This window comes from Trachymyrmex septentrionalis, unplaced genomic scaffold (assembly GCF_001594115.1).
Source record: "Trachymyrmex septentrionalis isolate Tsep2-gDNA-1 unplaced genomic scaffold, Tsep1.0 scaffold184, whole genome shotgun sequence".
NCBI lineage: Eukaryota > Metazoa > Arthropoda > Insecta > Hymenoptera > Formicidae > Trachymyrmex > Trachymyrmex septentrionalis.
The window spans coordinates 72,718-99,178 of NW_017305011.1; the positions used below are offsets into that span (position 1 = coordinate 72,718).

The 26,461-nt window shown below is 34.7% G+C and overlaps 1 protein-coding gene across 4 annotated transcripts in view; it reads right to left on the minus strand.

The window, feature by feature from the left end:
* LOC108746641 (intraflagellar transport protein 81 homolog) overlaps nt 1–26,461 on the minus strand; it is a 227,054-nt gene that overhangs the window by 54,340 nt on the left and 146,253 nt on the right. The window contains exon 10 of one of the 4 annotated variants that reach the window (XM_018483544.1): nt 23,720–23,778. The exons of the other annotated variants lie outside the window; for them this stretch is intronic. Coding sequence (XP_018339046.1) covers nt 23,732–23,778 — 47 coding nt within the window. The 3' untranslated portion in view covers nt 23,720–23,731. Of the gene's footprint in view, nt 1–23,719; nt 23,779–26,461 lie in introns of those variants that run through there. 4 annotated transcript variants of the gene reach the window in all.

Genomic DNA, 26,461 nt, shown 5'->3' on the forward strand with positions numbered 1-26,461 from the left:
ACACCCTTTATAATATATAACACATTATATACACATATATTTATGTCTAAGACATATATAATAAATATTTTACATATAAATATATATACATATATATATATATGTATATGTTATAAAAAAAACTAATATTAAATATGTAAATAACTGTTTTAACTGGTTAACAAAGATTAGTATTGGATCACATGGGGATCAATATTAAGAAAAAAAAATTGATTTTGTACAAGGAAATACGAAAAGAACGGCAAATCGTTGTGCGATCACGCATAACATTAAAACATGTGATATAACGGTAGAAGTAAGTTGGTATTAGATGAATTGGTGTTGGTGACATGTGACATTTATAAAATGGATGAATATGATTGCTGCCAAGACCTTTTTTTGCAATAAGTATTGATATAATAAATGCTAAATATATACATTACTATATATATAGAAAATATATAGAAATATATAATAAAATATTACAAATATGGATGTATATACATGTATAATATTTAATTATTATATATTTTTATACATTTTCTGCATATGTACATATATCTTAAAATATATTGAATATATATACTGTTGGGAATGAGTGAATTCCAATAAATGATTGAAAGATGGTTTATTTAGTCAAAAACAGACTTGACGACACATCGTATACAAAAACGGTTAGAGAGAAGAAAAACTGCCGGTAGGGCATGAATACAAAAAAACGCGCCTAGCGGCAAACAGAATAATAAACATAAAGATGTTGTCGATAACTAATCGGCTGTGACTCGTATGTCGGTAATCTGCCGGGCGCCATAATTGATTGGACAAGCAACTATCCATCAATCTTCCACTTTGCGATGTCCTATCCCATAATGTTCAGGCAACGATTATGTGAAATTCGTTTTAATCCCTTGGTAAGGATGTCCGCAGGATTTTCGTTGGACGGCACATACGATAGGACCAGCTGGCCATCCTCTACTTTCTCCCTCACAATATGGTAGGCGATGTCGATATGTTTCGTCCTGTTTTTCTCCACTCTGTTTCTGGAGAAATCTATTGCTGCCCGATTGTCACAGAACATTTGACAACCTGTGAATAAAGAAGAAAGTTCAAGTTCTGACAAAAACATATCTAACCACACTATTTCTTTGATTCCGGTCGACAGGGCCACATATTCTGCTTCCATTGTGGAAGTTGATATGCCAGTCTGTTTCGTTGATCGCCAATGGATGAGATTTCCTCCTAGCATGACCGCAACACCGGTGTATGAATGTCGGTCATCTTGATCTCCTGCCCAGTCTGCGTCGCAATAAACTTGAATCCGTTGCTCGTTTCCAGCTTTGTATGTCAATCCAAGGTTCTTGGTCTTACCCAAGTATCGCAGGACGTGTTTCGCTTGATTCCATTGAGACCTTCCTGGATTGGAATTATATTGTGATAATTTTGAAACAGCAAAAGCGATGTCTGGCCTCGTATTCTGAGCCAGATACATCAATGATCCTATTAGCTCTCGATATGGTACGCGCGACATGTCTTCCTTTTCGCCTGGTGTTTTCGGACAATCCTCTTTGCTCATTTTTATTCCTAGGTTCAAGGGGGTTGACGCCGGTCTACTCTCTCGCATGTTATATCTTTCAAGCAGTGATTCAATGTAGTTCTCCTGTGTTAATTTCACTGTATCAGGCTGCCCCCAGTCAAGTTTCACTCCTAACGCGAAGTGTATCTCTCCCAAATCCTTGACTTCATATTTCCTTGTTATGGTTTTAACCACTTCAGTGATCGAGTTTGACTTTCTCGAAAATAGAAATATATCATCTACGTATATTATTGCTATTAGCCAATGTTCCTTATGATATGTGCAGTTTGAAGATTTGAGCCTTTTAAAACCTATTTCGATCAGAAAAGTGTCTAGTTCTTCGTTCCAGTTCCTTCCTGATTGTTTTAGTCCATAGATGGGACGCAGCAGCCTCGCCACTTCTCCATTTTCAGCGTTCGTGAAAGGGGGTAACTCCATGTATATCTCTTCTCGCAGGTTTCCGTATAGGTACGCATTTTTTACATCAATGTGTCTGGTGTGCCACTGATATTCTACTGACAGAGCTGATAGTAATCTAATCACTGAAAAGTTTACCACAGGTGAATACGTTTCGCCATAATCAACTTCCTTTCGTTGTGTGAAACCTCGCGCCACTAATCTAGCTTTGTACCTCGTAATCTTACCATCGGCATTTGCTTTCAGTTTGAATACCCACTTGCATCCTACGCATTTCTTCCCTTCAGGCAGCTGAGTAATCTCCCAGGTTTTTCGTTGCACTAAGCTATCTACCTCTTCTTTTATTGCGCACCTCCATTGTTTAGATTGCGGTGATGCCAGCGCTTCGTTAATGTCTTGCGGCTCCCTGACTTCTATTAGGTTTACCTCTATATCACTTGCTTCCGTCGACGCTTCCTCTTCTTCACATATTTGTTGGGTTTCTTTAGGCTTTCCTTTTCTTCCGTAAGGATTACGAGCTTTCCTTTTGGGCCTGCCCCTTCTCGGAGTTTCCGTCGATTCTCGTTCTTCTGCCGTCTCTCTTTCCGAAGAATCTCCCAATTCTACATCTGTTCTTTTCGGCGATCTCGGTGGACTTTTCTTCTTACAACTTAATTGCTTTTGTGCGGGCTCCATTTCTTCTGTTGTCGAGTCGTCTACATCGCCCGGCCAAACTTCATTATATTTGAATCTCTGTGGCACTTCTTTATAGATCCACTCGTGTCCTATTTTATCTTCAGCAAACTTAACGTGCTTTATTATGATGACATCTCCCTTCTGTGGGCACCATAGTCGATATCCTCTCGTTTGCGTGGCGTAGCCGACGAATATACATTCCGCCGCTTTATCGTCCAGCTTCTTTCGCCCTTGGTCTGGTAATCGTGCATAGGCAAGGCAGCCATAAGCCTTTAAATGACGTACGCTTGGAATCTTTTCGGTCCACACGGTGAATGGGATTTGATCACGAATTGTTGAATGACATACTCTGTTTTTGATATATGCTGCTGTAGTGACTGCTTCGGCCCAAAATTTTGGAGGTAGATGTGCCGATTTGAGCATTGATCTCGTCAGATCCAATAGGGTTCTGTTTATTCTCTCAGCTACCCCGTTCATCTGAGGCGTCTCCACGTTTGATTTTTCATGTTTAATGCCTGCAGATCTGAAGTATTCTGATAATTCCTTGTTGCAGAATTCTAATCCATTATCTGTTCGGAATCTCTTTACTTTTCTGTCTTTTTCGCGTTCTATTCTAGCAATATAGCTTTTTACACAGCTTTTAACTTCTTCTTTGGAGCTTATACACAAGACCGTAACATTTCGCGAGAAATCATCCGTGAACGTTATGAAATACCTGCTACCGCCTATTGATTTCACGGGCATAGGACCACACAGATCCGAATGGATTAGTTCACATACTTCTCTTGATTGTCTTGATTTTAAGGTAGCGCACGCGGTCTTCGTTGCCTTTCCTATGCAGCATGCTTCACATGTGTGTCTGTCCATCTTCGCGTCGTCCAATCCGATAACACGATTCGCTTCCGCTAATTTCTTAATTGTGCTATTGCCGACGTGACAGAACCTATGATGCCACAGATCAATTTCTAACGTACAAGATTCCTTCATGAGCTCTCGTGGTGCATCAGGGTCCAACTCGACACCTAATACATATAAATCATTTCGCCTATATGCTTCGCATACTACTCGTTTGGTAGCGACATTTCTAATTTTTACTTTACCGTTCCGTATTAGTAACTCTTTCCCTTTTCGCTCCATTTGTGAGACCGACATCAAATTCTTTCTGATATTAGGGACATAATAAACATCTCGCAGGACTATATTTCTTTTTACATTTGCAACGGTCGTTTTTAGAAATATATCGCCCACACCTTTTGCTCGTAGCGTCGCTCCATTTTGTTTATTCGGATCCGCAGCGGTATTAATTATCTCGGAATCTACCTTTTTAAAATTGGTGAACCACTCTCGTTGCTTACACACGTGATGCGTGCTTCCACTATCCAAAATCCATGTATCTTTGATGTCGACATTATACAAGGACATGAGAAGTGCATCGTATTTCTTTTCCTGTTTAACGCCAGGTTTCTTATGAAGTCCGTCCTTCCTTAATCGGCAATCTCTTGCAAGGTGACCAACTTTCCTGCAATTAAAACAAGTGAGTGACTTATATTTCTCGTTACCTGTTGTCTTTGTCTTTTTATCTTCGTTTCTTTTGTTCATCACCAATGCCTCTTTTGACGAATCTGTTCTAACGTCGAGTCTGGATTGACGTCTGTCGTATTCAGCTAACAGAACTCTCTTTATTTCCGCCGACGTAAATCTGTCGTCCGGCAAACACGCTAGAGCCATATTTAAGTTTTCATAATCGTCTGGAAGTCCAGTTAGTATCGCATATGCAAGGTCTTCATCTTTTACTTCAGCGTCTGCGTCTCTGAGGTTGGTGGCGGCAACCTTCGCTCTGGCAATATACGCAGACATGTGCTCATCGCCTTTCATTTGTAGATGATTGAATGTCTTTTTCAATTGCATAATCCTTACTCTTGATTTGGGCTCGTGAATTTGTTCGAGCGTTTGCCATGCTTCGTGTGCACTTTTGCAATCCTCTACGTGTATCTGTTGATCTATTTCTAAACTCAAGCCTATAGTCGCTAATGCCTTGTCGTCGTTTGTTTGGTGCAATTTTCTGTCGGCTGTAGTAGCTGTATCGCTTAGTATGATATCACCGAGTGCATAACCTAGTAGTCCCTTACCTTTTAGGAGCCACTTTATCTCGGTTTTCCATGTCCGGTAATTTCTGTCGGACAGCTTCTCGACTACATTATCACTTCTATTGTCCGTATAACTCATCTTTCAATACTGCTTCTAAAGTCTCTTCTTATGTCCTTTTCTTTTATATTTTTGAACGTCTCTTCTTACGTCCTTTTCTTTTATATTTTTGAACGTCCTGGGCCCATAATCATTTGTTGGGAATGAGTGAATTCCAATAAATGATTGAAAGATGATTTATTTAGTCAAAGACAGACTTGACGACACATCGTATACAAAAACGGTTAGAGAGAAGAAAAACTGCCGGTAGGGCATGGATACAAAAAAACGCGCCTAGCGGCAAACAGAATAATAAACATAAAGATGTTGTCGATAACTAATCGGGTGTAACTCGTATGTCGGTAATCTACCGGGCACCATAATTGATTGGACAAGCAACTATCCATCATATACCATGTAGATGTCCTTGATATATATTCATACATCATATAAGCATAGCATCTTTTCTTTTTTTTTTTCTTTGATATATTATAATCTTAAAGATTAAAACAAATATTTAAAAATACTTTTTAGTTTATTTTGAGAAATGTTAAATTGTAAAGTACTACTATTTTTTAATTTTTGTAAAAAAAAGCATGTATAATATGTAATATAATTGCATGTACTTTATACATTTTTACACTTATTTTAACTTGAATATGTAGCATCTAATTAAGAGAGTGAGCACAAAAATCGATTATATAAGAATACACAGTTCTGATAGGTTAAAATTTTAATATTTTATTCCTATTCCTCTATTGTGCTCAGGGCGTAATAGAGTTTAATATTTTTTAGGGACAATGATATAGAAACACACAAAGCATTTGCATTAACTTTACATAAAACAATGGGGAAACATGCTTATACTTGTTTAAGAACAATTTTTAAATAAATGCCGTACAAACTTCGCAATCGGTAATGCACAAAATACCTTGGACCTTAGGATTGAATCTTTTTATCTTGAGACATTTGAAGAGTGTATCAGAAAATGTCAGTAAAAGAGAAAATGTGCATTCTTATGTGGGATGAGGAATCTATCCAACCTAAACTTATTTATGCTCACCAAAAGGATATCATGTGGTTTATGTGGTTTTGAGGATTGGGGCAATAACCGAACACAAAAAGTTGCTGATCATTATTTAGTGTTTGTGTTACGAGGATTACAATCGGGTTGGAAAATGCCAATTTCATATAGTTTTTGTAATAAACAGGCAAATACCGCGCAACTAATTAGATGTATCAAAGAACATATCAAAATTGAAACAAGCAGGCTTCCGCATTGTTGCCAGTGTTTGTGATCAAGGGTCATCAAATATTGCAGCAATAAAAGAATTAGTTAATATCAGTTACTAATAGAAAGCGAAAATTAAAAGATAGACCAGAAGTAATTATTATAATAGAAACTGTAATTATGTAATTGGCATTAAAATGCATTTTTATTAATGTTTACATTTTCTTTATATACTTTCTTATTAAGTGAAACTTTTGAAATAAAAAACGATGCAATTATTCCATTGTTCGATCCGCCGCATCAAAGGTATTAGGAATAATTTGTTAATAAAGGATTTGGTCTTAAAGATACAAAATAATGATGCGGATAAAATAGCATCGTGGAATATAATAAAAACCACATAGATTATGGATACAAAATTGCATACAACTCGTCCATACTTAAAAAAAATTACGCCAGAACATATTATAGAAAATAAAATTAAAAAGATACGTGTAAAGTACGCAATACAAGTTCTGAACGGAACAATGGCCAGCACAATTGAAACTTTTATATGATCAAAATATGAGTATTTTTATAATAAAGAAGAAGCTTAGATTATAAAATTAGATTATAAAGAAAATTTATATATAATATATAGCTTTTCTTATATTGCATGAGAAAAAAATGGTAGATAAAAAAAGCATATTTTTACAATAATATTACTGCTAGAAACAAACAAATTTGTCGTTATTTTGATGTCACAATGACAACAAATATCGCCATGGATTCTTCTGGGGTAAAATTTTCCGGAGGTAAACTAGTCCCCCGTTCGGATCTCCGGGTGGGGACTACCTCGGGGAACTCATGTCGTATAAAGTCAAAACGCGGGAGAGACTTCAAAGTGGGTACGTGGAACGTCCGAAGTCTTTACAGACCTGGGGCGTTTCAATCGATGGTCGGGGAGGTCGAAAGGTACGGGGTAGAAGTTGTCGCGTTGCAAGAAACAAGATGGGCCGGGGAGGGTTCGCTTAATGCGGGTTCGTACACGCTTCACTATGGAGGGTCGGAGATCCATAGTCTTGGCATCGGTTTTATGATTAATAGGAAAATCTTATCCGCGGTAAAAGACATTAAATTTATAAACGAAAGATTAGGATTGCTCGTTGTGCAGGGCCGATGGTACAAGATCGCGATAATCAACGTACACGCGCCGACGGAAGATAAAGATGGCGAAATTAAAGACGGGTTCTACGAAGAACTCGAACACCTCGTGGATCAATTACCGAACGATTACATGAAAATAGTCGTGGGAGATTTTAACGCGAAAATCGGTAAAGAGGACATTTTTAGACCAACGATCGGGCTCGAAAGTTTGCACGAGGAAAGTAACGATAACGGAGTGAGGGTAATTAACTTTGCGACCGGCAAAAATCTTATCGTCAAAAGCACGTATTTTAAACACAAAAATATCCATAAACAAACTTGGATTTCCCCGGATGGAGGCACGCGTAACCAAATTGATCACGTTCTTGCAGATAAACGGCGTCACACGAACGTACTCGATGTCAGGTCTTATAGGGGGGCGGATTGCGACTCGGATCACCTCTTTGTAATTGCCAAAATCAGGGAACGTCTTTCGCTAAACAAAACTAACGGGCAGTTGTTTGGAACTAAACGTCTAAATGTACAAGGTTTGATCGAGGGAGAAAACGGAATAAAATACGCGGTCGAAGTAACGAATAGACTCGCGGCTTCAAAGGAAATAGATGAATCGGATGATAACACGGTTGATAAACACTGGGAAAACGTACGAGACGCGATAGTAAAATCGGCGGAGGCCACGGTTGGTTTTTGTAAAAGGAACAAAAACAAGCCGTGGTTTGACGAAGAATGCGTAAAAATTGTTAAAGTACGAAACGAAGCGCGCATCACGTGGTTGGCTCAAAATACGAAGGAAACTCGGGATCAGTTTCTTAAGATTAGGCAAGAGGCTCATAATATGTTTAAAATTAAGAAGCGTCAATACTTAAAACGTAAAATTGAAGAAATAGATGAAAATTGTAAAAGCAGTAACGTACGAGGCACGTACATGGGGATAAATAATTTTAGAAAGGGATTCCAAGCTAGGACGGAAATGGTGAAAGATGAGAACGATAATTTAGTTACGGATACAACGGCAGTTTTAAACACATGGAAAAATTATTTTGATCGGTTATTGAATGTCGAATCTGAAAACGACCGGGAAATAGAGAATTTTGAGTATCACACGGCTGAACCTAGGATTAACGAACCGACAATTTCAGAAGTAGAAAGCGCGATTAAAAAATTAAAAAATCACAAAGCACCGGGTAATGACTTGATTCCGGCGGAACTGATTAAATGGGGGGGAAGTAGATTGATAGAAGAAATTCAGAAATTAATTATCTTAATATGGAATAAAGAAGCATTGCCGGAACAATGGAAAGATTCAATTATAATCCCGATTTTCAAAAAGGGGGACAAAATGAGTTGTAATAATTACCGGGGTATCTCACTTTTACCTACATGCTATAAAATTCTGTCGAATATTTTATTAATGAGGCTTGTACCATATGCAGATGAGATAATTGGAGATCATCAATGCGGCTTTAGGAGAAATAGATCGACTGCGGACCAAATCTTTACTATTCGGCAAATCTTGGAGAAAAAATGGGAATTCGACCAATCGGTACATCAACTTTACATTGATTTTAAAAAAGCGTATGATTCGATAAAACGGGAGAAAATGTATGAAATTTTAACTCGGTGGGGGATACCCAAAAAATTGGCTAACTTAGTCCAAGTTTGTTTAAAAGATACCAGAGGTAGAGTAAGAATAGGTAATCAAATGTCGGAAACTTTTAATATTCATAGCGGATTAAAGCAGGGGGATGCATTGTCACCTCTTCTGTTTAATCTAGTATTGGAATATGCTATTAAAGAAATGCAGAAGAGTAATGATGGTTTGCAGTTGAACGGTACAACACAAATATTAACATATGCGGACGATATTGCTTTGTTGGGAGATAATAAAGAAACACTAATAAATAACGCTAAAATTCTATTAGATAAAACGAAAGAACTGGGGCTGCAAATAAACGTTGAAAAAACTAAATATATGGTCACTGATAGAATTCAGAATATTCATAATAACGGAAACCTGGTCGTCTGTGATAAAATTTTTGAACGGGTTAGCAATTTTAAGTATTTAGGTTCGATTTTAAACCAAACTAATGAAATAAGAGAAGAGCTCAAGAGAAGAATTAATTTGGGGAATGCGTGCTTCTATTCGGTTAAGAAACTACTCGGTTCGCGGATATTGTCTAGGCGCTTAAAAAGTAGAATTTACAGAACGATTATTTTACCGGTAGTCCTTTATGGCAGCGAAGCGTGGTAAACCGGATGGGAAAAGACCATTGGGTAGACCAAGACGTAGATGGGAAGATAATATTAGAATGGACCTTAATGAAATGGGGTACGAGGGTCACAAATGGAGGGATCTGGCTCAGGGACGGGAACAGTGGCGGGATTTGGTATTTGCGGCAATGAGCTTTCGAGTTCCTAACGCCTAATAATAATAATAATGACAACAAATAATGCTCTTTATTTGTTAAGATACTTATTACAGACTAGTACACGAAATTCGAATAAAATATGACATTTCGTGCGCCACTTCATTTTTTCACGCATGATGTAAGAAAAAATATTTATATAATATGTATGTCTATATCTGCGTGTGTTGCCGTAAATGTATTTATAAATAATGAAGATGTTAATATCCAAAAAGATGAAGGATTAGCAAGAAGTATTGGAAGTCGTTAATTTCTTCAATAATCTCTTTTGAATGGAGACGACAGAAATGACAATAATAATAAACTGCGATGCCCAGTAATCAAAAACAGTGAACATCACGCGTTCTGGGTGAGTGCGAAAAATAAATTATAATATATATGTAATATGTCTTATGTAGAAAAAGTATCACGCGTAATTATTTTCAGACGTAAATCAGTACCATCTCTAATACTCTAAACTGGTTATTTATGGTTAATGGTTTTGAAAAACTGTGGAAAGTAGTTCACAATCAACATAATTTTAATAAATTAAAACACGCATTATTGTAATCAACATCCGTTGGAAAATTTTTATGGACAAATGAGAAGTCGCGCTGTACGCAATATTAATTCGACACCTAAGCAGTTTGAAGAATCGTTTCTAACATTACTCGTTAATAACATAAAAACTATTTCTCTAAAACGTGGTAATTGTGAAGTATCTAATAATGATACATTATCAACATTAGAATAATATTTAGAAGCTAAACATATATGTAATTCTTTTAATAACGGAGAGTCAGAGCTAATTTCATAAATGTACCTGATGATTCTATTATTACCAAATGATAATAAGTAATGGGCAAAGTAAGAGTCAACACGTTTCTTTGAAATTAACAAAAGAATATATTTCAATTAACAAAGGTAAAATTACATAACGTTACAAGTTTCGGCTACCGGGTTGAGCCCTCTTCAGACATTAACATAACGAAAAAAACCACAGAATAACATCAATTATCGCAAATGATCGCATATTCATAACATTCCCAGTTCTGGTGAGTCTTGATGTAGAGTTCGACATTATTTCCGTACGATTGAACCGTCAAATGTATTAAAAATCTTGGCAAAGCTCTAGTTGATAAAAAGAAAAACTTAAAAACTGTACACAAAAAGATCTACGCGTAAATGAATTAACATACCGGAAATCTAATAAAAATAATAATACAAAATAATCAAAACTCACCAGAAATCATATGTAAAAAAATACAAACAAGTGTGTCCAAAAAGGAAATAAAGAACTTTCGGAATATATACAGAAAGAAAGAACGCAGATGTGTAAGACAGACATCACGCTCCGGCCACTATGTACGTTCAGTAGTGCGGATCAAAACAGACTGAGAGAGGAGACAGACTGTTAGCCTCAGAAAGTCAAACTTTATTTATGATGGGAATGTAAGCCTTGTGGAGGCCATCAGTGTCAGTTTGTAAATTGAGACCATTCTTCTGCTTCCTGATATTAAGCATCTCGGAAACCAAACGTCTAATATAACAAGGCTCTTCGTCTAAAATTATGACTTCGTCCCATTGGAATTCGTGATCCAGCTGTCTCCTATGCTCAGTTATGACAGAACGCCCAGAAGTATTGTATCTAATGTGATTGCGATGTTCAGCAATCCTGGTTTTTAATTTTCTGCTCGTCTGTCCCACGTATGAAGCATCACAATCACCACACGAAATCCTGTAAACCACATTGCTCTTCGAAGTATATGGACAAATATCTTTCTGTACTTTGATGTATTTGTTCAGTTTATTGAGACTACGGAAAGATACCCTGATATTTTTATTGAAACGTTTGAATTTTTCCGTGTGGAAAGGGATAAATGGTACCGTAAGCCAAGAAACAGATTCACTCGTCTCGTCATTGTCAGCCAAAACTCTATGTGTTATGTGTCTATTTCTAATCAAATTTTTTATACGTTGATTGACTGTGTCAAAAATGAAGTATAGTGGATAGTCATTGTCTAAAAATGTTAATTATAAAATGTTAATAATAAAATGTTAATAATAAACGTCAAATTCTGTGTATGGAACTTAAAGCCTGATAGTAAAAATGCTTTGTCAACCAGTGAAAGAATCGTCCCTCTCTTTTGTGCCATGGGATGGTTAGAATTAAAATTCAGAAACCTCCCTGAAAAGGTAGGCTTACGGTACCAATCAAAACCAAACCCGTTCTCATTAATAGATATAGTAACATCCAGAAAATTAATTTCATCTCCCCCCACTTCTGAAGTAAATTGCAATATGTGATCATTTGCGATAATTGATGTTGTTCTGCGGTTTTTTTCGTTATGTTAACGTCTGAAGAGGGCTCAATCCGGTAGCCGAAACTTGTAACGTTATGTAATTTTACCTTTGTTAATTGAAATATATTCTTTTGTTAATTTCAAAGAAACGTGTTGACTCTTACTTTGCCCGTTACTTATTATCATTTGGTTTGTATAGAAAGAGTCCTTTGATTACTTGATTCTATTATTGCATTCTGTTATACTTGATTCTATTATTGCATCATCATTAGATAACCAGGAATACGATCATACGATTAATTTTGAAAGAAGTTAATTTCTGTAACGAATGCGATAATCTCTTAAAAAGTAGTGAATTTCCAGTTTGTATGAGACAAATTGTATGTTTAATTAATAAATTATTAAAAACGAGAGGTCATCAGCGAAACATTTTGAAAGTTTCGTAAAATTTTGTTGAAACGTTTAATATAGATTAACATAAATGTACTGAACATTATAATATTATTTTAAAAATTGTAGTATGTATAATTACAATGAAAACTATTGCATGGTGGTGTAATAAAAAAAATAGATTATTAAATAGCGTTACCGATACTTTACAAAGCGATGTTCTCAACGATACAGGTATATTAGAAATTAGATGGATGCGTACAAATATTGGGTCTTTGAATTAATTCGTAGCGTTTTCTAATAGGTGGCATAGAAACGCCACCTACCCACGATGGCGTGACTATATTATTCCACGTAAACCTGCTGTTATTGAGCGTCGTTTTTAGTATATGTTATTTGGTTGAAGCGTAAATAACAAAACTTTTTACTTCATCGAATATGTCTAACTTTGTGCCGGATAAAGTGTTTTTGCGGGGAGTTCTACTTCATTACTTTAACATGAAGAAAAGCGCTCGAATTGTGACTGGAGATGAAAAGTGGATCCACTACGACAATCCCAAACGGAGATAGTCATGGGTTAAGCCCGGCCAACCATCAACATCAACGGCGAAGTCAAATATCCATGGATCCAAGCTTATGCTCTGCATTTGGTGGGATCAGCGTGGTGTGATCTACTATGAGCTGCTCAAACCGAATGAAACGATCACGGGAGAGCGTTACCGAACTCAACTGATACGTTTGAACCGCACATACTCGTAAAAGGAAAAATGGCCGGAATATGGCGATAGACACGACAAAGTGATTTTGCAGCACGACAATGCTCGACCACATGTTGCAAAACCGGTGAAAACCTATTTGGAAACGCTTAAATAGGAAGTCCTACCCCATTCCCGCCGTATTCTCCAGACATTGCTCCTTCCGACTACCACTTGTTCCGATCAATGACACATGGCCTGTCTGAGAAACGCTTCACTTCTTATGAAGATTGTAAAAAATGGGTCCATTCGTGGATAGCCTCAAAAGATGAAGGGTTCTTCCGACGCGGTATCCGTATGCTGCCAGAAAGATGGGAAAAGGTAGCGATGAGCAATACTTTGAATAATCTATTTGTAACCATTTTTGCACAATAAAGCCTCAATTTTCAAAAAAAAACGCTACGAATTAATTCAAAGACCCAAAATAAAATGAATACTATTAATAAAAGACGCCTACCAAAATATATAGAATCTGTAAGAAAAAAGAATCGAATAAATTAATATATATATTATTACTGTATTATTATTGTGAATGAGTGTGAGTAGCTTAGTTTAATGAAATAGGTAGGTCCTTTTTTTCTAATTGATTATCTATCTTCATAGAAAGATATGCCTTTAAATTGTAGAGGTTAAAAGAGGGGGGGGCAGGAGAAAGAGAGAGAGAGAATGCGACGTTTTAGCGTAATTGTTACATGTGAGAAGAATATTATAATATGTATAAAATTTTATAAGCAAATATTTATGTATGTGTAATAATATAGTGAAACATATTTTAATGAAATTAAAATAATATATGTATATATAATTAATAATAAATATTATTCTTTAAAAAAAATTAGTTGTAGTTACGAGTAATATATGGGCAACTATATTACCGTCAAAACAAATCCACACCACTCTATCTCCAGCGTCGGAGCCCTAGCCTATCTGGAAAATGGCGTGCTCTGATTGGTCGGTGACGCGTGGATGAGGGTGACGCGAGATGAGGGAAATAAGGTAATTAAGTGATGCGTTTTGATTGATTCGGTCCATGGCTGCTCACGCATTGATTGGCTCGATCTATAGTCGCCCACGTGGTGTCTGGGGGACAGTAGAGTGCCGGCAGAGATAAATACCGTGACACCAAAGAAAATCGGGATCGAGACATTTTTTCATTACGGTGGAGGGAGAAGGGATACTCGTATATAAATATACACATTTTTTGTCCTGTAGGTTATTTTTTGCTGCAACTTAATGTCTCCGACGTACTGACATTTTAGTGAAAGAGTTTTTTCTTATTATTTACGAAGACTTTTATGAGAATTTTCGGGAGACTCTTCCTTTCACTAGCGAGAAAAGGGAGGTAAAACAAGAATGAACAAATTCGTACTAGTACACGTCATCGTATCGGCGTGATTATTTACTCGTTTTTCAGAGAATAAATTCTTCTGTACTCTATGCCGGAGATATTTTTATTTAAATATGATAAAAATCTACATTACTTAAACCTGAAATGTTGAGATATTAGAAATGTGAAATAGTCGAGAATTTAAGATACAAAGATTTTATTTATTGATAAAAGAATTATTACATTGATAAATGAATTATATCAAATGAAAAAAATATATTATAAAAAAGTCATAATCCTCGATTCATTAAAATTATGTTAACAATTTCATTGAATTTTAATTCAGTTATTTCTAAAAACATTATATTATGTTAAATATTATATTTCCAAAAATTATTTATTTGTATTCTCACGCTTTCAATATCTTCTTTGTTGCCACGAAAAGTGAGTTTGATGATTTCACTGTCGATGTAGGAATTAGTCAGAAGCAACTCTATCTCCTTAAATATCAGGCGTATTCATTAACATTGTCGATAATAGAGTCAATGCTTTACATGTGCATCGACACATTTGATTACTCTCTCCATTTTCTGATATGTAGCTTGCTGCATTACAATCGCGACGGAGTAAGATTTTCTTTTCTTCATCGGCAGTTGCATTGGTTCTGCTTGCGTACTTGCGGATGAAGTCCTTTGGAAAATTTTCATTTTGCTTGCGCGTTGCCAGTATAGCTTTTGCACCATAGGCAGAAGCTGACAAATATATTTCCGAATGAGATAGGATTTACTTTGATTCTGCTACTTCTGTTTAGATATGTGCTCATGAGTCCCATATTCTCTTGAAATTGTTTCCACGTGTTCGAATCGAAGCTGATTCCTTCTGCGTAATTACCAGTCGATTTGACAATAGGCTCGAAGGTTCTCTCCTTTGTTGATTGTAATCTCACGTGTAATTTCTTTGTATGAGAGGAATTGAGTGGATACGCCGTAGAGAACAACAAATACTGCTCATTTCGTTCGATAATATTGTTTATCACGCGAGGATTATCAAGCACAAAGTGATTTCCAATTTCTTGTCTTTCAGCCATGTCGTTTTACGCGAAAACTTTGAATGTTTCTCGCACAAACAAAGAAAAACTAGGAGGACTGATTTCGAAGTAGACTCTTCAACAGATACGACTAAAGTATTGTAACTATTGCGATTGCATTTATATATGCTTTTCTAAAACTAACGAAAATCTGCACGCGCAGAATATTTATTAAAATTGTTACTTTTCTAGAAGAAACTTGCTACGCTGTTATGTGACGCAGTAACTTTTTCAGAAAGAATTTTTTCGAAGATGAATAACGAAAATATTTCATGTTACAACTATGCTCGAATTCCTAAAAAATCGAATAAATTGTCAAGATTATTTGAATATAAAGTACTATTATATTTGAAAATAATTCGTCAGAGTTTAGGAAATATTTTAACGTCGAATTTATTTTTCATAAATTTTAGAAATATTTCTCACTAGCACGACTGGAACTAAGGATACGTACGAACATAATAAAAAGTTAATCCGAGCAAAAAAGTAATCTTAACGTTAAAAAAAATTCTTTTCTAACGAAAGAGAAACGTTGTTCCTGAGGAAAATTATTTATCATAAAACTTTTTATATAGCATAAAAAATTAAGTCTTAGTTATATAACAAAAGTTAAAAAAAAAATTTAAATGACGCGGATTATGTTCAGTGAGTTCACAATTTTTCTTTCTTAGGTCAAAAGAAATTTAACAAAAATCAAGTATTGCGTAAGAAAGAAATTCCGTTTTTTCTTCATTGAAAAAGTTTATTTTTGCCGTAGTTGCGATGCGTCAGTTATGGTCAGTAAAGACTCAAAATATGATGTCAAAATGATAAACTTTGTTATCTTGATATTTTCTTACAGTTTTGTAAGAATCAAAAAAGGATAAAAAGTAAATTAATTGAAATTAATTTACATTGGTAGAAATGGACATATATGCTAAAAGATTCACTACAAAACGTTTGTAACAATATTACGTTAAACTTGCTGACTTACATAAACTTAAATTAATACGGAGGCTGCGTTACGAAATATTCTAATGAAATAGAACATACCGCTTCAAGTTTAATCGATTATACTTGATACGTATATGATAAGTATTTTCTGTTCCCTTCCTTCGCAAGAGATAGTCTATTTTGTTATGTAAAATTAAGTTGTAAGACGTTATTTGCTCATTTTGTAAGACAAAAATTTTACATCTAATAGTATTAAAATCTATTGTAAAAAATACATCCGGTAAATTATCTAACTTCAACGCTTTTATTTCCAGTTAAAAGTTACGTTAAAAGTTAGAATCTATAAAGAAACGAGCTATTAGAATAGCAAAAAAAACAAATAGATAAATTGTTCGCAAAGGAATACAATGAAATTGAAGATGCTGAAAGTATTAATGCATGATATTGTCGATGTTGACTTACTAAACAAACAAATTAATGATTTTGATATCAGTGATATTGATGATAACGTCAATCATGACATTGATAACAATAACATTGATAATCTTGATTTTCGTAATTCAAATGGAGATTTAGTGAGTAAAAATTGAGTTGTTGAGTGATTGTAGTAATAATGAATTTAATAGCGATAACATTCAAGAAAACTTGTTACTCAATATGCAATTGGCTCAGTAGAGTGTGAAGCATCAAATAACATTGAAAGCAACTACTGACTTGTTGAGTATATTAAGACGGTATCATCCAAAACTACCAAAGAGACACTTCGTATGACATGCAAGCGCAAAGTGCTAACAAAAGAATTTACAAATGGTCAATATCTAGGTTTTGTGAAAATAGTAAGAGAACTAATGAAAGAAAAAGCAATAATATTAAACATAGAACATACTTGTAGTACTAAACTTCTGTTTGATATTAATTTTGATGGTATTTCTATTTATAAAAATGCTTCTTCTGAATGTCGGCCTATATTAGCCAGGTGCGTACAATTGAATATCAAGCCTTTTTCTATTGGAATTTTTTATGGAGCTAGCACAACACACAAACCTAACCCTTTGAATATGTATCTCAAAAATGTAATGAATGAACTTAAAAGTACAACAAACTGATATTGATTTAAACGGAAAGCATTTTAGATTTATTTGTGATGCTCCTTCTCGTGCTTTTGTGAAATGTATTAAAGAGCATAATTCTTTTTATGTTTATGAAAAGTGTGAACAAGAACAGAAATGATGGCCATTATATAATTTACAATATTTCATGTGGCACTCTTAAAACTGATGGATCATTTCATAATAAGCATGATATTGACCATCACAATGGTGATTCTCCTCTAGATCTTGAGTTAGAAGTTGAATATATTACAGCTTTTCGTTTGAAACCAATGCATTTGACCTTGGAGCAGTCAAGAGGTTTTACAAATTTCTTATGTCAAAAAATAAAGTAACTGCAAGGCTCAGTACTGCAAACATTTCAATGAATAATCTCATAGATAACATATTATGTTTGTTTATTTACTGAATTTGTAGGAAAAGTTAGATCTTTAAACTTCTTTGCCAAATGGAAATGAATGCCGCCAACTTCTTTTATATATTGGTCCAGTTGTGTTTCGCTCTGAACACTAATGTATATAAATATTTTTTCCATTACACAGTAATATTTATATTCATTATGTGCAATAAAAAATATATTTATTTATTTCTACATGATACAGAATATTTTTGCAATATTTCGTATCTTACAGTGCTAAAATTTTTGGAGATAAATTTATTTATTTCTTTTATAATATTCATAGTCATATTTGATTCACGAAGTTCGACACTAAGGTTCTCTACCATCATTTAGTACTTATCCCTTTGAAAATGAGTTAGAGCAAATAAAAGAACTTGTGATATCCATCAACCATCCTCTATAGCAAATTTTTAAAAGACTTTTAGAGCAAATTAAAAAGTCTTGTGGCAAATCAGTAATTTGAGATTTGCTTCAAAAGCATCATGAAGATCCTACAACTTAAAAAGTTTTAAGAATCAATTTCATGTTTATGAAAGTAAAGATTTTATTCTAAAGGACAAAAAACCAGATAATTGTGTACGCCTTCGAAATAGATATCATGGGCTAATTTGTAATATTTCTCTTTGTGATGATAATGATGTCAAAATAGTGGTACGAACATTTCAGTCATGTAGTGATCTGTACGAGGGTCGTTTGAAAAGTCCGTGCAAAGTCAGAGAGATGGCACTACTGGCGCGTATCAAGGTTAGATTTAGTTAGTAGCATCTCTTGGAGGAACACACACCAAGTTACAGCCAGATCGGTCTATTTGTTTGTGTTTGGCATTCATTTGAATCGAGGAAGTCGAGTGATTTTCACGATAACGCACCAGCTCACACTTCAGCAGTTGTGGTCGCAAAATTAATGGAATTAGGGTTCCAACTCGTCTCACATCCCCCCTACTCTCCAGACTTGGCTCCCTCGGACTACTATTTGTTCCCTAATATGAAGAAATGGCTGGCGGGAAAAAGATTTTATGGAAACGAGGACGTGATTGCAGAAACAAACGGCTATTTTTCAGACTTGGACAAATCCTATTATTCGGAAGGGATCAACAAATTAGAGCAGCGTTGGACGAAGTGTATAAGCCTAAAAGGTGACTATGTTGAAAAATAAAAAAAGTTTACCCCAAAAAATTAAGTAGTTTTTATTTTTGCACGGACTTTTCAAACGACCCTCGTATTCTTATCCAATTGAATCAAGTAAACTTGAAGTGTATGTAGTTTGGGATTCGTTAGAAGATTTATTTGTTATCATTGTTATCAAGATTTATAAGTTATCAGATATATGGTACAAGTGCGTACATCTGCTAAATCAAACTACGAATGTAGTATTTCCTCTTCTCCATTTATTCTAGGTATTGAAAGTTAATTTAATTGTTGCGTTTTCTATTTCTATTTTTTATTTTGATTTAATCTAATAGGTTAAAATATCTTTCCAATATTTCTAACTCTATTAAAACTTTCCTAATATGCATTATTTTTTATTATATTTTGTTGCAGCAAATATTTAATGTTGTGGATTTTCTCATGTGGTTTGATAAAGATGATAAGAATGCTGATGAAGAACCTATGAGAGAGACTACTGTAATACCGGACGATTGGCTGACTCCAAAAAAAGGGAGTTGTCACTGGCCACCCCAATTTAAAGATTCTGTTGTTGCGCCAAATTGATGGATCGCAGGAAGAAGAATAAGACACTCAAATACTGTTCGGTGAATATGCACGCCCTTTGTTCGACAACGCAATCCACTGACTCTCACTACAAACTATAACTTCGTCTAGTCTCGCTTTGTTCGCGTATCGCGGCGCACGGCACAATGAGCGCGAACGGGGGAAACAAAGACTAAAGCTAACGGCCGAACACGTGAACGGAAACGCTCCCGCGATGCCTTGCACGCGGGTTACGCGTGTCTCTTGGGCGCGAACCGCGCATTCCACAGATTCCATGTTAAAGATGCCAGTTAATTTATCATAGCCTTCCTATGAAGTAGAAATTAGTAATAATTAATAAAATTGCAGTGCATTAAAACCATGTGGACAAAACGCTCATTAAAACATTTTTATTTAAAATTTTCTAGGTGTGGAAAAACCTTTCCAAGAAATCATTAATAACCAAGAAGAAATAAAAAGAACATTAAAAAATTATGAAGCAATGCTGGAGAATATTCTAATTCATGTAGGAAATGAATGTGAGCAGCTAACAAAGTCACGAGGATGGCCAGACATCTTCCCTCTAACTGATATGGAAGCCTTCTTGAAGTTGGAATCTTTTCTCGAAAAAAAGACTAATTTTTCCTTTGCTGTACTTCACATTCTTTTCTTATTATTTTATTAATTTCCATCATGTATATGCCTATTATTAAACATATTTACACATTGCAGATAAAATATCTTACAATGAAGTGCTATAGTCCTAATTTATGTAAAGAAATGACGAGAAATATATGTCGTATATTTTCTAAAGATTTGAAGAAGCAGTTGAATTAGCGAGAAACATAAAGAGTGGGCTCTAAACGGCAAAGACCGGACTCATATTAGGTACGTGAAACTTCCAAATTGCATATGTTCTGAACGATGAATACTGCTAATTTGTGGCTGTTAAATTCAAGTTTATTTTTTGCTTGTATTTAGACGCTGTCCTTTTAAAGTATAAATCATCAGGAATGCGTGTTGAAACAAAAACGATTAGTACATGGCTGAGAAACAACATTATCTCAGGGAAAAGAAATAGTGAAGAACAGAATAAAGAAAAACATAATGAAGAAGAATATAGTGAAGAATATGAAGAAGATAAACATGACACTGATTTTGAGGAAATTAAGTAGATCGACATTTTTTAATTACAAAGTTTTGTAACAATAACTTATATTTACTATTTTAATTTATTTTAATAATTAATTTCAATTTATTTTTATTTTAATTAATCATTCCAAAGCTATTGTGAGAATTTATGATTAGCATATTAAGATAGTTTTGATATTAATAGTTATGTTACGTCCAAGCTCCGGAAAATGAATGTAAAGAGAAGAAGGAATAGAAAGGATGGAGTGTGGAAAGACGGTCAGCTCTTGTCTCGCAAGTATCCGCACAGAGACAAATACCGCGAGTCGAACGCACCCTTTTTTATGCTTGTTTCGGAATATGGGTTAACGTCTCGTAAAAACGCTTTGACACCTGTTTCCTATGAGCGGTGCGATCGTTGGTCCGAATTTCGAGTTAGGAAAATCCCTTTAACTCAAGAATGGACCACGTGCGATCTTTAAAAGAGCAAGGTTTAATGATTACGAGATTTTATTATGGGGGTTTAAAATTGAGTAACGAGAACGAGAAGAATAATTACTAATTTTATTTATTGTCGTTAACCAACAAATAAAGAAAACACATGATTATATCATAATAGATTATATAATATTGTAATATTTATTATATCTAATCTACACATTAATACAGTTACTGTATTAGTGACGCAACAGTCTATTCTATAACAGCTATACATTTTATGTACACTAAATTAGAGGGAGAATCGGATAGGTTTTGCTTAATCTATTATATTTTATAAATAGAAACGGAGGAAGGAGGGAAAAGATTGAAGAAGAATTCTACTGGAACTAGGTACGAATTGGCGGAATTCGGGAGGAATACAGGGATACATGAGGTTGAGTGTTGGCCGGTGATGGCATTCCGGATATCCTCAGGATCGAAATAATGAGGGCCGATTGTGTAGGCCCCCTCAGGGATAGATACGGTAGTAGTCCGCGGGAATTGACTGATGAGTGACTCAAGAGTGTCACTCTTTAGGATTCGGAAATAGGATCTAGGTGGGGGCGGAGGAATTTCTTCTAAGAACTCCACGCTATCCGTGAAGTTCGTCGGGGACGGAATTCCTCTTAATGGGGGAAGGGGGGGAAGTTGGAATGAAGTTGACCGACGAATTGTGATAGTGGGGGAGTATCGGGAAAGATTCGCTCCGTCAGTGCGTCCGAAAACGCGGAAATCGAGGGGGAGATAAAGGAGTTTGCGGAGGAGGTGAAGGTTTGAGGGGGAGATGAAGGTATTTGAGGGGAGGTGAAGGTGTTTGAGGGAGAGGTATAACCGCTAACGGGTTAGATAGAGCCGGCGGAACTGGTGGTGACGAAGGTGATGGTGGCAAATGGTCTTTGGCCGGGCGACTCCGATCTCGCGAACTCCCGAGGTATCTCCGGAACTCTTCGTCCAGGAGTTTCCGCGTTTCCGGATAGGCCCGGCTTCTAAGCCATCCCTTGTAGGGACGGTTTAGACGCGGTACTATGATTTAATGTAAGTTATAGCGGAACTATTTCCTATACATACACGTGCGTGCGTGCGGGCGGGCGGGCGTGTGTGCGTGTGCGTGTGCGTGTGTGTGTGTGTGTGTGTGTGGGTCAGAATGGGACTTACTGGTGTTCTCTGGACGAGGATGGATCCAACGACTCGATTCCTTTAGTGATCCAAGCACTCCACGGGGGAGGATTGACACTCGGATGTGGAGGCTCCGGTCGAGTCGCGTAATACGGTTACGTCTCACTCGGTTTTACACGCTTTTGCTGACAGATCGGACAAAAGTTTCAATCGAAGAAAAGAACTGTAGAGTAATATAAACCGATAAAGTGTATACGGAATGTGCCTATGGAGCGGCAGAATAACGTATATCGATCGGATGTACCTACGGACCGGCAAAGTGACGGCTGAGGGTTGGAATTCAACTGAGTGTTCCTCGTGGAGGATGTCTTTTTATATTGGCGAGTTAGTGGTACCGAATGCAGAGCTCACGTGTGCTGTTGGTCTAATCTAGGATTAGGATTAAGGAAATGGGATACTGAGATATATGTCTAAGACAATTTTCGTCATCAATTATTTGCCGGATGTCCAATAGTTTAGAGCCACATTTGTCATTTATTACAGACAATTGCTGTTTTAGTTTACAATTCTTAATCTATTTATTCTTCCTGTTCCTCGGTAATAAAGTTCGGTATATAAAGTCGCCTATTCGGCACTTGGTTCAAATATCTAATCCAACGACTCCGTCCTGAGTGGATTATTAGTTCAAAAAGGTAAATGTTATTCGGCTCGTCGCTATCTAACCTCTTATGGTAGAAACAGATGTTCTACCAGCGTTACTTGTTAATAATTCTTATGGTGATGACAAAAGTTTCAATTGAAGAAAAGAACTGTAGAGTCTGGACGTAAAAGTTTATTTTTTCAGCAAGTTATGTTTGCTATTCCAATTTATTTTTATTTTGATTTGTTATCCTAAAATTATTGTGGTATGTTATATTGTGATAAGTTGACTTAGAATGTTTATTTTTCAGAAAGTTATTGTTTGCTACTCCAATATTTTTATTTAGATTGAAAATCCATATTGTGATACTTAACTATAAGTATAATACATTAGTAATAAAATTAGTAATAATATTTTTGTTCTTATTTGACATTCTGTCTCTGTTTGTATCAATTAAAACTTTTTTAAACAACAATCCTAACATTATTTTTACACGAGCGGGCAAAGGTAATGTTGTTGTGGCACTAGATAAACATGATATATACATAAAATATAATTGTTATTCGCAGACTCTAGTACCTATGAAAATTTAAGACGTAATCCAGTAAATAAAATTATTACTGAAATCATTACTGAAGGGTTGAAAACATTACGGATACCTTTCGAATTGCAATTATAATAATTTAAATTGTTCTATACCTAATTTGCCACTAGCTTACGGGTTGCCTAAGATCCACAAAATTGATTGTCCATTGAGGATTATAGTTTCATCGATTGGAAGTCCACTTCATAATCTAGCATCTTTCCTACATAAGATTATTAGTAAGAGTTTACCTCTAGCTAACAGCTTTACAATTAGTAGCTATTTTTTGACTAAAAAAATTTCAAATTTGACAATTCCTGCCGAAGCGCGCCTCTCTTTTATCTTTAGACGTAATATCACTTTTTTCTAACGTATCGATAGCTCTAGTTCTTGATGGAATTTCCAATAGATGGTACCTTAGAAAAAAATACTGACATCTCAAAAACTGAATTTTTTAGAGCACTAAAATTAGTTGTAAATTCTACTTTTTTTATGTTTAATGACAAATTTTACAGACAAACTTTCGGTTTAACCATAGGCTCTCCACTATCTCCTACTTGCGGATTTCGTCATGCAGGACTTAGAGCTAGATTCGTTAAATAAACTTTCTGTTACACCACTGTTTTATGTAAGATATATTGATCACATTGCTTTAGCTATTGACAATGCTCATATTGATGAGATTTTTCCTAAATTCAATTCTTACCATCCACGACTACAATTCACAATGGAAATTGGTGGAGATTCATTAAATTTCTTGGACGTTTGCTTGATAAAAAAAAAGGGGATTCTTATTTTTGATTGGTATCGTAAACCTACATTTTCGAGTCGTTTTCTTAATTATTTTTCATGGCATCTTCTCTGTCAAAAAATTGGCACGATTATTGGTTTGATCGATAGAGTGTTATTACTTTCTCATCTGAGTTTTCATTTAAAAAATTTTGACTTGGTTATAAAGATCCTTCTGAATAATGATTATCCTCTAAGTTTGATATTTTCAACTATCAAAAAAAGACTTTACAAAAAATTTGATCTCTTTAATGCTGATAATTTTATTATTAATAAATAATTGACAACCAAAGAAGATAATAATAATAAAAAATTTTTTTGTATACCATTTATTCCCAATATTTCTACAAAAATTAGTATGTTTTTTAAACATGTACCTTTTTTACATGTGGCTTATAGAGGCGTAAATAAGCTCAATAGATTTATTGAAGTTCAGAAAGATGTACTACCTCAATCTTCTCAATCTAATGTAGTATATAAGATTGACTGTAAAGATTGTGATGCATCATATGTTGAACAGACAAGTAGATGCCTAAAAGTGAACATAGTAATCATATTAATAGAAACACGATCCAACATTCGGTTATCACTCAACATCGGGTGGACTTATTTCATGATTTTAATTTGGACAACGCACATATTTTAGATAAAGAGCAAATTTTACATAAAAGATTGTTATCAGAGATGATACATATTAAAAAACAAAAACAAGGTCTAAATTTACAAAATAATACACTTTCTCTTGATCCGTTATATATTGATCTATTTTCAGAGACGTAATACGTCCAACCTTATTGTTTATACTTTGTTATTTATTATTTATATTTTTACTTATTGTCTCTGTAAGTACATGTTCTGTTGTCCACTGTTTCTCTCGCTGTTCATTTTACATCTATCTACTAAACAGTTATGTCGTGTCTAATATCTTAAAAATTTTGTTTCATGTAAGTGAACTAAAATTGGATTTTTAATGTCATTTATATTAACTTTTTAATTTATTCCTATTTGCATTACATAGTAAATGGAACACTTTAATGCAACAAACTTTATAAAAACAGTTCAATCTTGATAGTCATGTAAGTTTTTTACCATTATTTTTGTATAATCTCTTGTTAGCATTTTTTAATGATTTTATAACTCTTAGTTCGGTTGGTTTTTTAAAAACAAAATATTTTTCTTTTTCTTTTTAGTTAACTTAATAATTTAATGACCAAGATTAACTCGGACATCACCACATTTTTTTTCTTATTTTTTATGTTATTGTATTAATTTATATTTGTATGCGCTACCATTATTTAATTTTGTTAATATATCTTTTGTACTGAAGAGGACCTTGACTGTAGATCGAAACATACTCATATACGTGTAATATTCACTTTGAATAAATGGAATTATAATACACACTAATAACCAGTGTCAAATTGGCATTTTATTTATTATTTTTTAGAATTTGCTTTAGAGCCTATTGATTTTATTGTTTTTAAAATGCATACATTTCGGCTAACGAATTCGATCTATTTAATGCAAATACATAAATGGAAATCTATTTGTGATACATAATATAAATAAATATTTTAAAGATACGATAGTTACATATACGTATTAGCAGTGCATAATGGTCTTGCATAATGATCATCTATTTATTACAAACGAGTTGGACGAACCATAGTGTTGTTAATGATTTTTATGAGAATAATGTGAAGAAAAATTTAATGCTGCTGTGTTGATTGAAAATTATATGAAATTTAATACGGAATAAAAATTTTGACGTCCCCCCCTCCCCCGTTGTAACTCACGATACATCGTTTGATATTATAATAACTTCACGGAAAATGATTGGCGTTTATACATTGGTTACATTTATCAAACAATTGACCATTGTTATATAACTTTAAGTATAGACCTCTTTTTAAAACTCTGATTTTTGTAATAAATAGATGGTTATATGTGTACAAGATGCGCTGCTAATATGTAACTATCGTATCTTTAGAACGTTTATTTATATTATATCAGGAATAGGTTTTCATTTATCTATTTGCATTAAAAAGGACCGAAATCGTTGGTCAAATGTATGCACTCTATATATAGTATATATATATATATATATACGAGTGTAT